This window comes from Mustela erminea, chromosome 5 (genome assembly GCF_009829155.1).
Source record: "Mustela erminea isolate mMusErm1 chromosome 5, mMusErm1.Pri, whole genome shotgun sequence".
In the NCBI taxonomy this organism is placed as follows: Eukaryota; Metazoa; Chordata; class Mammalia; order Carnivora; family Mustelidae; genus Mustela; species Mustela erminea.
In genome coordinates, this window is record NC_045618.1 from 64,293,323 (window position 1) to 64,309,551 (window position 16,229).

At 40.7% G+C, this 16,229-nt stretch overlaps 2 protein-coding genes across 2 annotated transcripts in view; one reads left to right on the plus strand and one right to left on the minus strand.

Moving 5' to 3' along the window:
• Positions 1-86: 86 nt before the first annotated feature.
• On the minus strand, positions 87-13,725 carry MFAP1 (microfibril associated protein 1). Its single transcript, XM_032343546.1, has 9 exons — positions 13,619-13,725; positions 7,767-7,986; positions 6,435-6,564; positions 5,976-6,163; positions 5,343-5,451; positions 5,081-5,241; positions 3,387-3,546; positions 848-937; positions 87-753 (listed from the first exon to the last, which is right to left on the minus strand). Exons 1-9 carry the CDS (start codon positions 13,695-13,697, stop codon positions 571-573), a joined length of 1,320 nt encoding a protein of 439 aa, XP_032199437.1. The 5' UTR covers positions 13,698-13,725; the 3' UTR covers positions 87-570.
• Positions 13,660-16,229, plus strand: part of WDR76 (WD repeat domain 76) — a 62,710-nt gene continuing 60,140 nt past the window's right edge. The window contains 3 exon segments of the mRNA XM_032343540.1: positions 13,660-14,058; positions 15,433-15,480; positions 15,482-15,535. Coding sequence (XP_032199431.1) covers positions 13,660-14,058; positions 15,433-15,480; positions 15,482-15,535 — 501 coding nt within the window.

Sequence of the window (16,229 nt, forward strand, 5' to 3'; positions counted from 1 at the left end):
TGGGGCTTGATCCCACGACCACGAGATCATGACCTGAGCTGAAACCCAAGAGCTGGACGCTTAACCAACTGAACCACCCAGGCACCCTTGGTGTATGATTCTTTTATTTCCTGACACACACACATAAATGGATCAAAAAATATGTTCACCTAGAAAAACTGACTTCAACCAGAAATGCAAAAACAGGTATCTGTGAGCTTAGATTTACTACAAGGTAGCATTGTCCACTTACATGCCCATGTTTCTAACCCAAGCTAAGAGGCTGGAAAAAGAAATCTGGAATAGTCCCAAGTGAATATGGGAAGGCAGAGTAGTGATGAAATGCAGATTTCTCAGAAATGGTTTTAAGTGGGGAGCCTCTGATCCTACCTGGATAGTGCTTTTCTGTGGGTTTCTCAGCATGAGTCCAAACCTCACAAAGCACCTTCAAAGACTGGGTTGCCCAGTGTCACAAGTATGGCAGTAGGTCCAACAGGCTGGATACAGGGGCCATGTAAATAATGGTAGAAGCAAATCAAGGGCCAGATGCTGAGACATTGCCTGTGCCTCACAGCTAGAAGTAGTTGAACTCTAAGTAGTTTTCCGCTTCTTGGCAGATGGTCGTTCAAATACATCTCGTACCCCAGCTGCCTTCTGTTTAAAGAACTTTGTGTTCTGGGCACTCTCTTGGCCCCATGCTGAGTCAAAAGAGGTGGTGTCCTGATCCACAAGGTGGGTGTACTTGGTTCGACCAGAGCGCCCAAAGTTCTTGACCTGATCAATGAAGGATAGATGATGAGTTATACCACCAAACATCAAGTCCTCAATACATAACTTTTCTCTCTCATGTTCTTAAGGTAACCCATACCTGCATGACTTTGGGAAGAATAGTTTTGTTGAAGTGATCCTCCAGGGTAGGTGCACTGAAATCTCTCTTGTATACTTCTTCATCCTCATCCTGTAAAAAGAGTCTTATCAATCTTGTGGTTTTCATTACCCATACATTCAAACCACTAATTTATTAATCTCTACAACAAGGGATACAAAGAATGAGGGTACTAAACCTATTCAAGAGCTTACATCTAGTTGAAGATATGACACTCCTTTCTCTTTGTGTCTTTTTTTCTTCCTAAATGTGGATATTTCCTGAAGGTTGGCTATATTCTCTCTGCACCCACTGTGTTCAGTCATATGATTTCAACTCTGTAGAAGCCTCTCAAATCTCATCCTGAATTTTATACTGCCCACTATATAGTTAGCTTGGATATTGTTGGGACTTCAGACTCACATTTAAAGTGAAAATCATTTCCCTAACCTTTTCAAATTGGCCTCTTTCTCATTTAACTTCTGTTAATAGGGACACCATTTTCTCAATTACCCAGATTCAGAATTTATGTAAACTTTGTGCATAATGAATTGCCACTTACAAATTCGAATTCCCTGGGTTATTATAGTTTTTCTTAGAATCAACCTTACACACTGCCACTAGACTAATGTTTCTAAAACATACTTTCGTATCTCTGCCTTGCTCAAAAACTTCTGGTGATTCTGTTTTGTTAAATAAGGACAACTCCTCCTCTATAGCAGTCAAGGTCAAATGCCATAAAGCTACCTCTCCTTGCCAATTCCCTTTACAGATGATGCTTTTTGCCTCCATTCCTAGTCCCTTCACCTGGAATGTCTTCCTACCTGAACTCAGAAAGGCTACACATCTTAAATGTGCCCTTCTTCATGTTCTCTCCATCTCCTACAAAGTAAAACATCTCCCTCTTCAGAAGTCCCACGGTATTTTCACTCATCCTTACGTCATAGTATAGTATATATGGCCTCAGCCCCATTTTTAGGTTGTAACCCATCTGAGAGTAATAATTTTATATCCTATAGCAGTGTCAAACAGTAGTGCTCTTGGGGCTCCTGGTTGGCTCAGCTGGTAGACCATAACACTTTTTTTTTTTTAAGAGAGGGAGGGGGAGAGAGTGAATAGGGAAGGAGAGGGAGAGAGAGAATCCCAAGCAGGATCCACACCCAGAGGACAGCCCAACATGGGACTTGATATCACAATGCTGAGATCATGACCTGAGCCGAAATCAAGAATCGGACACTCAAATGACTGAGCCACCCAGGTGCCCCTAGACTATGCAACTCTTAATTTCAGGGTTATGAGTTCAAGCCCCATGTTGGGCTCTGCATGGAGCCCACTTAAAAAATGAGAGCCTGGGTACAGAAAGGCTTTAAAGGTAAGAGTTTTTGTGAGATTTACTTTTCTCCTCGTTGGAAGCTGAGTCCCTCATTTAATCTCAGAAGGTATTTTAACTTCACTGTCCTTATTTGGATGAGGAGAGTTAACTGAGTATGTGCACTAAAAGACTTTTACATAACTCTTTACTTATGTATCTTAGCTAGCAATGCACTGTTTCTCTCAGCTTATTAAAGCTGCTCAAATGTGTAAGCAATGAAACTTTATGACTTTAAGGCAGTAAAGAAATAATTCAATCTCCAGTGACTTCAGTCTAGAAAACTACATGAGCCAGGACACTACATGATAAGCAAACATTTCTGGCTGAATAGACTGAAATTGATTTTGGAGGGGAGTAAGGAACCTTCCACTGAAGTTTAGATTTTATGGATATCTACAGTGAAAGGGCAGGAATCTAGCTGCAGTAGGGACTTTTAGGGTTTGACGGTACAGCATTTAAAAAAACGAGTCTGCTTTTTGATTTAAACTCACATTGCATCAGGTAATAATTTAACAAACCATATGCTATTACAGTAATATGTGCAATCAGTTCTCCGATTTTCTTTCTTGACATCTCTCCATTAACAAATTATCACTGGTATAATCTAAATAATTTGGAAGAAGTTCTCATCACTTTATACAGGGTTAACAGATTGCTATTTTGACCTTGGTCTTCATATGAAGAACAAAATCTTGATGGTATTACACATAATAGTTAGATAATAAACCATTTTTTTGGTTAGTCAGGCTTAATCACTTTCTGTAAGCTCTGAATAAAGTGAATTAAATTTCTGCCTCCTAAATATTTGCATGAGCAGAACTTCTTACTTGGTTATGAAGAGTGACCTCTAATTAATTTTAGGGATGTAAATAGTCTTTGTCAATTTAATTCACTATCTCTCTTTTTAGTTCCTCAATTCTTTGGTTATACCATTTCCTCCATAGAGCTGGGGCCAAAAGAGAAAACAGTTTCTGCTACTTCTAAAATCCTGTTGCCAGTGCTTTTTCCTACTGGGTTTATATTCTTCAGAGGCAAAAAGCAAATAAGAAAACTGATCATTGGCAAGTAGAAGTAACATCTCAAGACAGTTTATTCTTGGGGGGAGAAAAGAACTCATAAGTAGTAGTAAGTTATTTCTACAGCCCAAACTTCCACTCCCTTTTCACTTACCATGAAGAAGGCACCCCGGTGATAATACTTCTGTAAGAACTTATATTTGCCCTTAACAGCTTTGTTGGTAATGACTTTGCCATTTGCCCGAAGCTCAGCTCGTCTCTCTTCCTCAGTCAGGTTTCGCATTCGTTCAATTTCTGCCTTCTCCTTCTCAAGCCTGTACAGAGAACAAAACTATTTATTAGTATCATTCCTGCTTCAGAGACACTCAAATTATCTGAACACAATGGAGTCTCATCTCCTTTTAAGCATTATTCACTCTCTTTAATTCTACCTATTGCCTGTTAGGAATTAAGATCAGGAGCCCAGGGGTGCCTGGGTGGCTCAATGGGTTAAAGCCTCTGCCTTCAGCTCAGGTCATGATCCCAGGATCCTGGGATCAAGCCCCGCATGGCATCGGGCTCTCTGCTCAGTGGGGAGCCTGCTTCCTCCTCTCTCTCTGCCTGCTTCTTTGCCTACTTGTGATCTTTCTCTCTGTCAAATAAATAAATAAAATCTTAAAAAAAAAAAAAAAAAAAAAGATCAGGAGCCCAACAAATAAAAAAGTGGTCTTCATTATTGCAAACGGCCAAAAGTTCATTCTAGCCTTTATAAGGTTCAGACATACTATTATGCTTGATTTTGTAATATTAGTAACTCCCCTTCCCTAAAAAGCCTACTTGGCTATAAAAAAAATAAGAATTTAACATAACTTTGTTCACATTTTATTGGTATTTTTAAAAAAAGTAATTGTGTATGTGCTTAGTATCACAAACAAAGGGTTACCATCATTAATTAGACTGCAGTGACAAACCCTTTTTGGGGTGTGTGGGGTCATAGATCCCCTTTCTCCAGAAAAACACAAATACACGTAATTTTGTATACAATTTTAAAGGGTACATGGACTCCTTGAAACCCAGGATTAAAAATCTTAGAAATTGCAGGCTGAGGACAGTGTTTTCTATTGATGTTTTCCCTTTGTAATCTGGGATTACCCTCTCCTAGTAATTTTCAAGAATGGGTGATGCAGCTCAGAACTGATTCTGCTCTAACAATAGTGACTGTGCCGAATTATTTGAAGGGCCACAAATTCTTCACCTCAGAGTATGCATGCCCCTTTGGCAGAAATGACATATGAACCTTAAAAGACCTTGCCAGTTTCCACTTTTGCCCTCTTGGAATACTGTCATGAGACTATTACATTAGAAAGCCAATCTAGCCCAATGAAGAAGTAAGGCAGTTTAGCATTAACTACTGGACATGTGAATGAAGTGATTTTTGGACACTCTAGCCCAGCCAATCCTCCAGCTGGATGCAACTGCATGGGAGAACCCAAGTGAAACCAGCAGAGGAACTGCTTAGCCAACTTGAAAACTGTGAGGAATAATCAATTGTTCCAAGTGACCAAATTTTGGATTGGGTTTTTATGCAAGAATAGATAACTGATTAATAATGCATAATGTCTGTGTGTCTACTAGAAAACTACAGGGAGTATCAGCTGATACTCTATCACAGAGAAATACTGACAAAGTGTTTCTTTTCCATGATTTCATTGTAATAAGGCACATTCCAATTATGGAAAACTCACTCAATTGCAGGAACCATAAAAAAAGCTGGAATGGAACTCATAGTCTGTGTTGAGCCTCAGAGGTACCCCACCAGGAACCCATCCCATTACTGATATTAAACTCTAGGTCCATCTTATTACTCACGCTTCTCGATCTTCTCTGTCCCTCTTGATTCTCTTTAGCTCCCGAACTTTCCATGCCTCATATTCTTCCTCATCATTTTCATCATCAGTATTGAGAGCATCCAATGCAGCCAGGGACCGCTTGTTCTCCTCCAGCTCTTTCTTGGTCTCCTCTTCTACAATCTAGGTAAGGAAAACAGTTCACCTATTGGATTTCCTTATTTTCCTCAGACAAGCCTAAGTAACTCTGCCTCGTGTGCAGTCGCCACAGCCACTCCCAGTACCTTGAGTGTGTACTTTCGCCTCTCCTCAGCCATGCGTTTTGCTTCCTGCTCCAGCTCCTTCTGTTTCAATGCTTCAGCCTCACGTTCTTGAACTGTTACTCGGTCCTTCCTGTAGCATGAGAGTCCTGTTAATTGCCCAAAGCCCTTAGAATGGAGCTCTTTATCCTCTTAACTCAAGTGCCATCCAAATCAGACAAAGCCCAACAATCGCTGGCTCTATTTTTTCGCAAAGAGTCAAAATTGGGAGTCAACCCAGGTATTCAGAGCATTAAAACTCCATTCATCTTTGAGAACTGCCTGAATAGCAAGAAACTGCTGGACTGTAAGTAGTAGCATTTCTCGTCATTAGGAAAGGATTAGTAATTCTCTCTTCAACTTTCATTTTGTCCTTTATAGGACCATGGGCAGATTATGTGCTCTTTAAATGGAAAGGGAGATGTGAAAACAAACTCAGGCTCTCTGTTAACACCAAGATATTCCACAGCAAATATTCTGCACAGGTAGGGAACTGGGCAGAGGACTTTCACTCAGTGCTGATACTTCAGAAGAGCATGAGATAGAAAAAAGGCTTCTATCCTGAGACCTGGAAAGCAGTAACTATGTGGATTCAGGCCTGGTTTGTGAGATACTTACTTTCGAATGAAGACAGGTTTAAGGCGAGGCTCCATCTCATCTTCACTGTCTGTGTATTCTTCATACTCAGATTCTGATTCTGACTCCTCCCCAGAACGTCCCTCATCTTCCACCTCCATGACTTCCATCTCTTCATTTTTTCTCTCCTGTGCTCGCTGACGCATCATGCCACGGCGCCGCTCTATTTCCTGTCAAGTCACGGGTCCAAGTCAGTCAACCCAACGACCTATGTTCTAAGGCAGCTTTTTATTTTCCCTTCATTGCATTTAACAAATTCTGATAGGAGTAAGTACAATTTACATCATTTTATTTTCAATTCTATCTCCAACAAATAGGGAACCTTAGATCAGAGTTCTGCCAAAAGCAGCAAGCTTATTGCCTTTGGGAGCTCAACAAGGGAGAACAGCTGCCCAACTTTTTCTTGGACCTAGAAAGAACTTCCATTTTCCTTTTTTATACCTCATCATCAATTTCTTCTTCTTCTTCTTCACTGCTATCTTCTCGTTCCATGCGCCATGCATCTCCTTCCACTTCTGAGTCACTTTCCCCTACCACTTCAGGTTCCACTATTTTCCGATGTCGAGCCAATCTGAAAAACAGCATCTTCAAGTGTAACACCAGTGTCACAAAATGATAGAGCATCAACCACATTTCCTTAGTCATAGAGCACCTAGAGGTTATGTTTGCTTTTATTAATACTGAAGTCTGAGGTGCAGATAAGAGAAAACAATTCAAAGTGTCAGAGCAAATAGTCAAGCTGGACCTAAAACCTTAAATGTAAGCTGAGGCATCATGAGGCACTGCAACAAACATATAGGTGCACTGGGATGGTTTTATAGCTCCAAGTAGTTCAGTTTCAACATTAGATCACACTGGGTTTCTTTTCGGCTGGCATCATTCTGTTTGTGAAACTGAATTTTTGGGGGCTGTATGAAAAGCAACTACTGCATGCAGATCAATATGGAACAGGAAATGAATGACAGTGCCAATCTGATTCCAAGGTCTGAGAAGTAGTTAGTGTTCCAGAGGCACACAGACCCCACTAATAAGTAATTACGGTTATGTAAGAATAAAATAAAAGTGTTTTTTCTTTTATGTGTATTATATTTTTCAAATGGCTTTAAATGTTAGGACATGACTATTTACTGAATTATTTGGATCTAACTACTTAATAAAATAAACAGAACTGTGTAGGTCTAGGAGCTCCCTGAGAAAATTCCTGAGACAATATGAACGGTAAAGTTTGGGATCTCTGGTCTACTTTGTAAGGTAATGTCTCAATCAACACACAACATATGGATTCCTTCATTGGAGGTTCCCTTTACTACCTGAGGCCATTCATTCATCAGGCCTTTTTTCCTACTTTATTGGTGTCATTCCCCTCATTAGCCTTTAGGAGAAGTGAGTGAATTAAGTTAGCTTCTCAAATTTTAAGACGTCCTCTGCCCCTCAACAATCAACTAATGGTTTGTGTTTTCTATTCCCTTAGTGAGTTAATTAGGGTTTTTGGACCAGAGGTAACCTGCTGTTTACTGGCAGCTACTTGCTGGTTGAATACTTTCGATCATGTTATTTTCCTGATCCCTTTGTGCCTCAGTTTCCTCATTTGTAAATTGGGATAATATATACCTCATAAGGTTATTGGGTAGATTATATAAGAATTAGTAAATGTACTTGGAACAGAGACTGGCACATAATGAGTATTGTGCAAATATTAGCTATTATTGCTCTTGTTGTTAAGAACTAACCTGTGGGGGTTTAGGTCCAAGGAAACCTAACACTAGTCATTACCTCTCCTCCACATCTTCACTAATACGGTTCTGCAAACGCCGCAGTCGAGGGTCACTGGATGAATCCTCCTCCTGTTCCTCAGGCTCTGCTTCTTGTTCTTTGGCTTTCTTAATGAACTGAAATTCTTCATCCTCCTCATCTGAGGATTCCATAGGGGCATAGTCTGGCCTCTTTCCCGACACATAGCGTTTTACCTTCACTTTCTCCATCGAAATCTCACCTGGGTGATAAAGATAACTTATTGTTTCAGTAGCTTCTTTCCCAATGTCTTTCAACCTCTGCCTTTGCAGGCAGAGCCCTATTCCTGGTAAACAAGAGTTCAAGCAGAAGAAGAGAGCCACTATCCAAGCATCTATTCGTTCATCTATTGTGTTTCCAGATAAAACGAAGTCATAGGAAAACATTCTCGTGAATACCAACACTAATGATAAAGAAGGTGAGCCTGAATACAATGAAGTGGAGGAAGACAGGCAGTGAAACAACAGAAAAAATTCCCCCCAGACAGGCAGACGACATCCATCACAAATTCATGCTATTCCATCTCAACTATATCCTTAAGGGAATTATTTGTAACAGTGCCCAGCACACAAGGGTGACTTAGGTAGGAACAGAAAATTAAAATGTTCCTCAATCCCTCTTTTAGTTCCTCTGGAATTTTTTTTTTTTTTTAAAGATTTTATTTATTTATTTGACAGAGAGAAATCACAAGTAGATGGAGAGGCAGGCAGAGAGAGAGAGAGAGGGAAGCAGGCTCCCTGCCGAGCAGAGAGCCCGATGCGGGACTCGATCCCAGGACCCTGAGATCATGACCTGAGCCGAAGGCAGCGGCTTAATCCACTGAGCCACCCAGGCGCCCCATCCTCTGGAATTTTCTATGGCAGCCTTTATATCACCATTTAACTCAAGCTTTTAATCTTATCTATTTCTACCTTTTCTTTTAGCTTATGTCCTATCAAACCTCCAAGATTACACCTCTCTCTCTTTTTAAAGATTTTTTTTATTTATTTGAGAGAGCGAGCAGGTGAGAGATAAAGAAAGAGAGAGTTACGAGAAGGAGGAGGGGCAGAGAGAGAAGCAGGCTCACAGGTGAGGACCCTGGGATCATGACTTGAGCCGAAGGCTGCCGCTTAACCAACTGAGCCACCCAGGGGCCCCAAGATAACATCTTGTTTACAAATAGTAACAATTCCTGTGAATAAAGTGAAAACTAACCAAAACATTTTATAAGATGAATATAGTTTTGATAACCAAATTGGACAATTCAAAGGAAAACTTTACATGAATTTCTCTTAATAAACATACATTAAAAAGTACTAAATAACATAATAGCAAATTTATTCCAGCAATGTAAAAGTAAACAAAAAAAATTCTAAGCCATCATGACCTCAAAGGATTTAGCTCAGGACCACAAGGATGGCTTAAGCTTAGAAAATTAATGGGAAAAAATATAATATACTATTTAAAGTTTATATATTAAAAGTCACATAATCTGGGGCGCCTGGGTGGCTCAGTGGGTTAAGCCGCTGCCTTCGGCTCAGGTCATGATCTCAGGGTCCTGGGATCGAGTCCCGCATCGGGTTCTCTGCTCCGCGGGGAGCCTGCTTCCTCCTCTCTCTCTCTCTGCCTGCCTCTCTGCCTACTTGTGATCTCTCTGTGTCAAATGAATAAATAAAATCTTTAAAAAAAAAAAAAAAGTCACATAATCTTAACAATACAATAATCGTTATGCTTAATGATAAAACATTCGAGATGTTCCTTTAAAAACCAGTAGGCATCTTTATGTTGTCCCTAACACACCTTCTAGTCAATGTTTTATTATGGTCCTAATTAGGACCATAAGAAAAAGAAGAAAGGGGTGCCTGGGTGGCTCAGTCAATTAAGCATCTGCCTTTGGCTCAAGTCATGATCTCAGGGTCTGGATCCAGCCCCAAGTCAGGCTCCCTCTCTTCAGGGAGTGCGCTTTTCTTTTTCCTTTTCCCCCTCCACTCCACTCATTTTGTCTCTCTCTCAAATAAATAAAATCTTAAAAAAAAAAAGAGAGAAAAGAAAAAGATAGAAAGTAAGGATTAAAAGGAAGAAGTAACTGTCAAAATTTGCAGACTATGATTATCTATGTAGAAAATACAAGATATTGTATCATCAGACAACATTATCTAGGTAGAAAATACAAGAAAAAAACAAGCTAAAAATGAATTCAGGGACAAAACTAAATAAATGCTGGATATAAATAAGTGTACCTATGCATTAGCTACATAAATTAGAAAATAAAGTTTTAAAAATACTATTTACAATAGTAACTAATCTACAAGATACCAAAAATTAAATTCAACAAATGATGTATAGGCTTTTCAGAGGAAAAGTATATAATTATATTGAAAGATACAAAAGATCTAAATAAATGGAGAAATATATCATATTCAAGTATGAGAAGATGGCAGCTGTGCCCAAGTTAATCAATAAATGCATGACCTATAATTTTAATGCAATTCTGTTAACAGTAGTCCCCAGGCTGATTCAAAAATCACATGGAAGAAAAGGAGGCCAAAAAGAACCAAGACAGTTCTGAAGAACCAGCTGAGGCTGAAGACTTTAACATACCTCAGCAAAGAAGATACAAAGATGGCAAATAAGCCTATTTGCTTCAAATTATATGTTGTCAGGGAAATGCAAAATGAGATGCTACTGCACATGTATTAGAATAACCAAACTACAGAGCTCTCACAACACAACTGCTGGGGAGAATGTGGACTAACAAGAACTCTAATTTGTTACTGGTGGGAATGCAAAATGGCACACCCACTTTGGAAGACAGTTTGGTGGTTTCTTATAAAACTAATCATACTCTTACCAAGTGATCCAGCAACTGCACTTCTTGGTATTTACCTATGTGTTGAAAACTAATGTCCACACAAAAACTTGCACACTGGTATTTATTTCAGCTTTGTTCATATAACTGCCAAAACTTGGAAGAAACCAAGATGTCCCCTGCTAGGTGAATGAATGAACTACGGCATGTCTACATGATGGAATATTATTCAGCGCTAAACAGAAATAAGCTATTAAGCCGACATAGAGGACACTTACAAACATATTACTAAGTGAAAGCCAATTTGAAAAAGTTATACACTGTACAATTCCAAATACGTGACATTCTAGAAAAGGGAAAACTATGGAGACAGTAAAAATACTGATGGTTGCCAAGAGTTGGGTTGGGGGAGTTGGGGGAGGGATGAATAGGCAGGGCACGGAGTATTCTCAGGGCAATGAAAATACTGTGTGTGATACTGTTGTAATGGATGTATGTCATTATACATTTGTCTAAATCCATAGAATACACAATGCCAAGAGTGAACCTTAATATAATCTTTGAGTGATTACGATGTGTTAATGTAGGTTCATCAAATGCAACACATGTATCACTCTGGTGGGGGATACTGATAATGGAGGAGGCTATGTGGGGGCAGAGGATATATGGGAATTGTGAACCTAAAACTGATCTAAAAAAATAAAAAGTCTCAGGGCACCTGGGTGGCTCAGTTGATTAAGAGTCTACCTTCAGATTAGGTCATGATCTCAGGGTCCTGGGATCTAGCATCGGGTTTCCTGATCAGCAGGGAGTCAGCTTCTTCCCCCTCCTCTTGCTCAAATAAATAAATTAAAATCTTGGGGCACCTGCGTGGCTCAGTCAGTTAAGCATCTGCCGTTGGCTTAAGTCATGATTCCAGGGTCCTGGGATCGAGCCCTGCATCAGACTCCCTGCTCAGCAGGCAGCCTGCTTCTCCCTCTGCTTGCTGCTTCCCCTGCTTATGCCCTCCCTGCCTCTGTCAAATGAATAATAAAATCTTAAAAAACAAAACAAAACAAAAAACAAAAGAAACCAAAGCAGTGGAGAATGGATGGGCTAGTCAAACAATGGAACAGTAGGGGCAGTTGGTTAACCATAAGGTAAACAGTAAAATTAGATCTCTGACACCACACAACACACCCACAAAATTCCAAATGGATTAAAGACCCATGTGTGATAAACACATCTTAAACATTTACATCCCTACTGGATTATAGGCTCCTTAAATTAGATGTCTTGCACAGTTGTATATTCAATCCTGTTTCGTATACACAAATACTTAAGATGACAGAAAGTAATTATAATGTGAGTATCTATGATCTCAGTACAGGGAAGGATTTCTTACAAAATATACAAAACAACACAAGCTATTAAAGATAAAATTGATAAATCTGGTAACACTAAAATTAAAAATGCCTATGAAACAAAAGTGCCTATTAAACAGAATTTAACTCCAAATTAAAGTAAAAAGACAAGTAAAAAAAAACCAAGACAAAATAGGAAAAAGATATGACAGATTTAGGATGAAGAAAAACTAAGTATAAAATGGACAAATGACAAAAACAGGTAATTCAGAGAAGAGAAAAACTAGATAACTGATAAATGCATGAAAATTCTTGTATCACTAGTAATCAGGGAAATGCAAATAAAATTGAGATATTTCATAATTAGATTGGGCAAAATTTAAAAATCTGATACAACCCAAGTATGCAGATGAATATATGGCAAAATACAAACTCTCAATGCTCTCACAATGCATTGTGGAGAGCAAGTGGAAATAGCTATTTAGGTTGATGATGAACTTTTAGGAGTCTACCCCAGAGAAATTCCTACACAGTGCACTGAAGAGACACGTTTAAGAATGACAACTACAGTGTGTGTCTCGCTAGCTCAGTTGGTGGACCATGTGTCTCGATCTCCGGGTCACGAGTTTGAGACCCAGGTCTGGGGTAAAGATTACTTTAAAAAAAAAAAAAAAAAGGACAACTATAGCACTGTTTATAATAGGAAAAAAAACCCCCAACAACTTACTGTTCTTTAGTAAGGAATAAACTGTGGTTTAATTATACAATGGAATTTGTAAGTAGTTAAAATGAATTAGCTCTGTATGTATAAAAGGATACCAAAAGCCACTTTGAATTTAAGGAAAAAGGCAAGTTGCACAAGAATAGGTACAGTATATTAAAAAAAAACCCTCAATTATTTTCCAAATTCCTTCCTGTAAAAGGGACTCTTTAGTCTACCCCTTTCCCCCCAAACATGTAGTGTTCCTTCTTCTATCTGCACTGGAATCCTACTCATCCTGTAAGGATCAATTTTAATGCCCCCTTCTTCAAGATGCTTTCCTTGATTACCTCAGTTTGAAGAGATTACTCCTTCTCTACCCTTCCACATCATTTGATTTATATCACCTGTGTGACAGGAATCGCACATTGCTTAGAATGTGCCTCTTTTTGCATGGCTTACATCTACTACCATACGAGTTCTTTAAGGTTAAGGGCATTGACTCACACAGGTGTGTATTCAACTTATTAGTCACAGAGTTGGTTGAAAGGAATAATAAGTTTAATAAGACATGGTTCCTGTCTCAAGGACGTTATGAACTTAGGATGCAGTAGAGGGAGACAGATACACAAAATAATGATGAGAGTTATAAAAGCAGCAAAACCGTACTGCTAGGATAACAAGAGGGACTGTATCCCGCACAATGCCCTGCAAAAGCAGGCATTCACTATATTTATTAGTCTAATTTATCGGTGGAGGCCAAGGGAAGAGGGATGCTTGCTGTGAGGACAGACGGGCGATAGGAACAAGATGAGATGTAAGTGGGTCCCCTCCCCGCCCCCTCAGGCAACGCGATCGGGTGCGAGTTTGATGGTTCAAGTCGAAGAAATTAGGGGTCAGGGTCATAAGGGTGGGAGGATTGAGGTGGACTGCTGGGGTAGGTTTGGAATATGCTGGCGAAGGAAGACGTAAGATCCGACTGGAAAACGGCTCAGAACCGTACCTTTTTCATTGCGAACCGGGACGGCTCCAGCCGTAGACTGAATGGGCGGTTGTTTCATGAGTGCGCTTGGGACCGACATGTTGATGGCAGCGGCGGTGACTCCCGAAACTTCAGTGATTCCAAACAGCGAACAGCAACAACGTCAACGAACAGGGGGAAAAACAACAAAAACAACAGCAACAAAAATACTCCTTCTCCTAGAGGTACCGGAGACTGCTGCGCGACAGACAGAAACGCCACTTACGGCTGAGCTAGAGAAACCGGAAACTTGGGACCAGAGGATTCTGGGATTGTGGGCGGTGAGTCTATTACTGCGCATGTTCTTATACCGCTCTGGCATTTTAAGTTCTGAAGTGTTTGGACGTCGCTTCTGGCGGGGAATTGCTGCCTATTGGGCTTTGCTGTTAAAAATCCTGTGGCGAGGCAGTTCCGAATTACGGGTATCTTTTGTTAGCTTGGTTTGAACTCGAGGAACCTGGGCTAGTGATGAATAAGGAATTGAGCAGATAGAAGGGCAGTTGTCCCGACTTCTGAAAACTCAGCATTGGAGTTTAATGAGAATAGAAGTCCTGCCACTAGCACCTGATTAGCTCAGTTGATGAGGCTGAGTAGGTTGTGGTAAGGTATTTTTTCGTCACGCGAGGGCAGCTGGTGGTGATTTAGGCCATTGCCATGGAAAAATCCCCCAAGGGGCCTGGAGCATTTCCTGAAGTCAGAAGAGGGTGCTTTTTGGCTTTCCAGTTTTTTCAGTTTCTCAAGGCCGTCTGTTAAAACATTCCTGGCTAGACAGTGTTTGTATATAAGTACATGAGTAATTATTAAGTATTTACTGTGTTTACTGTGCTTAGCTCTCTAAGGAGTATGGAATATTGTTTAAAGGCTTGAATTTTATTTAGGAAGTCTTCTAAGGCTTGGTGACAGAAGCAATCACAGTTTCCTAGCTAGGATTGTAAAAATAATATTGGCTTACTGGAAGTCGGAACACATTTGACCATACAAAGGATTTCATAAGTGTGGTAGGGAGAGATGGGACAGCAGAGTTTTGCAGTCCAGAAATAGCATGGTATATATATTAAACACGGAAATGCTTGATTTTATCACTAACTTTTGAGTCAAGGAGTGGTTAAATTTTGGCAGGAATCGGGTCGTGGAGAGCCCTGCTGTTACTGTTAATAGGATTAGTTCTCAAATTACTTCACTTGTGTTGTAAAATTGGGTTTAGGCTGGGAGGGGAAATAAAATTGCGCAAGGCTTGAACAAAGAACCGTGGAGGACTGCTGTAAACAACCAAGGAAACAGTTTTGGGCTAGAAAGAAAAGAATCTTTAAGATAGAGTAGGTAGAAATTTGTAGTTTGACTTTTAACAGCTCCAAAACCATGCTGTCCGGAGGGAGTAAATATGATGGGAAAACAGTTGTTTTGACTCAGGGCAACTCAGAGGACGGGGAAAAAGATTACTATGGCTGTGACTGTAAGACATACAGGCAGTAAAATCTTATTTGTTACTCTGTGATACAAAAATGATTTGATTATCACAACTTTTCCCCAGCCTTTGGGTCATTATTAGGGTCTTAGTTAACTCGTGGGCAGATGATGAGGTGAAATTTAAAACAGCTGAAGTTACCAGCTCTTGAAAAAGAATCGAAATGCTTCCCTTCCTAGGAACAAGGTAATATGGTAGCCATAGGGCATAATTTTCTTGTGGAGAGGCTATAAGGCATCCGGGGGCCCAGGTAAAGGCTGCTGGTTGATTTCGATTTTCTAGCCCGTCCATTCATTCGTACGGCATCTAAGTGCGTCTGAATCTTTTCCAGGCTCACATTGCAAGGCAAGGTGTTTTTTTCTCAGCAGAAGCGCCAGTGTTTTTTTAAAGCGAGATACTGGCATCAGCAGCATCAAAAAATACCGGAATCTAAGGTAAAAACGTGTATTCGGTCCAATCGCATCTCTACAGAATTTCAGTTTGGGGTGACGCTGGTTAGCTTGACGCGTGCCCCTCCCGCTCCGGCCAGGGGGCGTCAGAGCGCGCCGGAGCTGCCAGCCAGGCCCCGCCCTAACCCCCTGCTCCTCCCCTTGGCTCTCCCCGCGCCTCCCGCCGCAATCTTGGCGGGAAGACGCCAGCTGCTAAGACGCGGGAAGATGTCGGGGTCGCGCGCGGGCAGTGAGGTGAAGGTGGGCTCCAGGCAGCGACTCCAGATGAAGGTGAGAGCCGACTTGTTGCTTTCGGGTGTACTCCTTCCTCAGTTTTTACTGAAGGATTGCCCGGAGCAGGCCCGAGAGGGCACGAAGACTTGGCACTCACCATCTCCACACTGCGGAACTAGTTCCCGCTCCTTGGGGCATCTCTCAGCGTAACCGGTTTTTCGGGGACGTTGTTTCAAAAGATAATCGGGGATCCCGGCCGTTTTCCTCTGTGGAAACTTCAGCGTTGGGGAAGGTTCTTATCAATAAGCCCGAAAGTAGGGGCAGGACGCGATCAGGGACTCTGCATCTGCCTTTAGGGCAGTTTTTCTGTTGTCTTCCGGCTCTAGAGACAATTCCAGTTACTCCGGAAGGTGACAGTTGGGGTAGTCTCAGTTACAAATGTAGTCATTATTACTATGTTATTATT

What these genes read in the sequence shown, in the direction of transcription:
- MFAP1 (XM_032343546.1), bottom strand. Translation starts at nt 13,697, where the DNA reads ATGTCGGTCCCAAGCGCACTCATGAAACAACCGCCCATTCAGTCTACG. An exon ending in AGTGAAGATGTGGAGGAGAG is followed by an intron (nt 6,565 to 7,766) that starts GTAATGACTAGT and finishes GCTGTTTTTCAG; the next exon opens with ATTGGCTCGACATCGGAAAA. An exon ending in GACAGAGAAGATCGAGAAGC is followed by an intron (nt 3,547 to 5,080) that starts GTGAGTAATAAG and finishes TTCTCTGTACAG; the next exon opens with GCTTGAGAAGGAGAAGGCAG.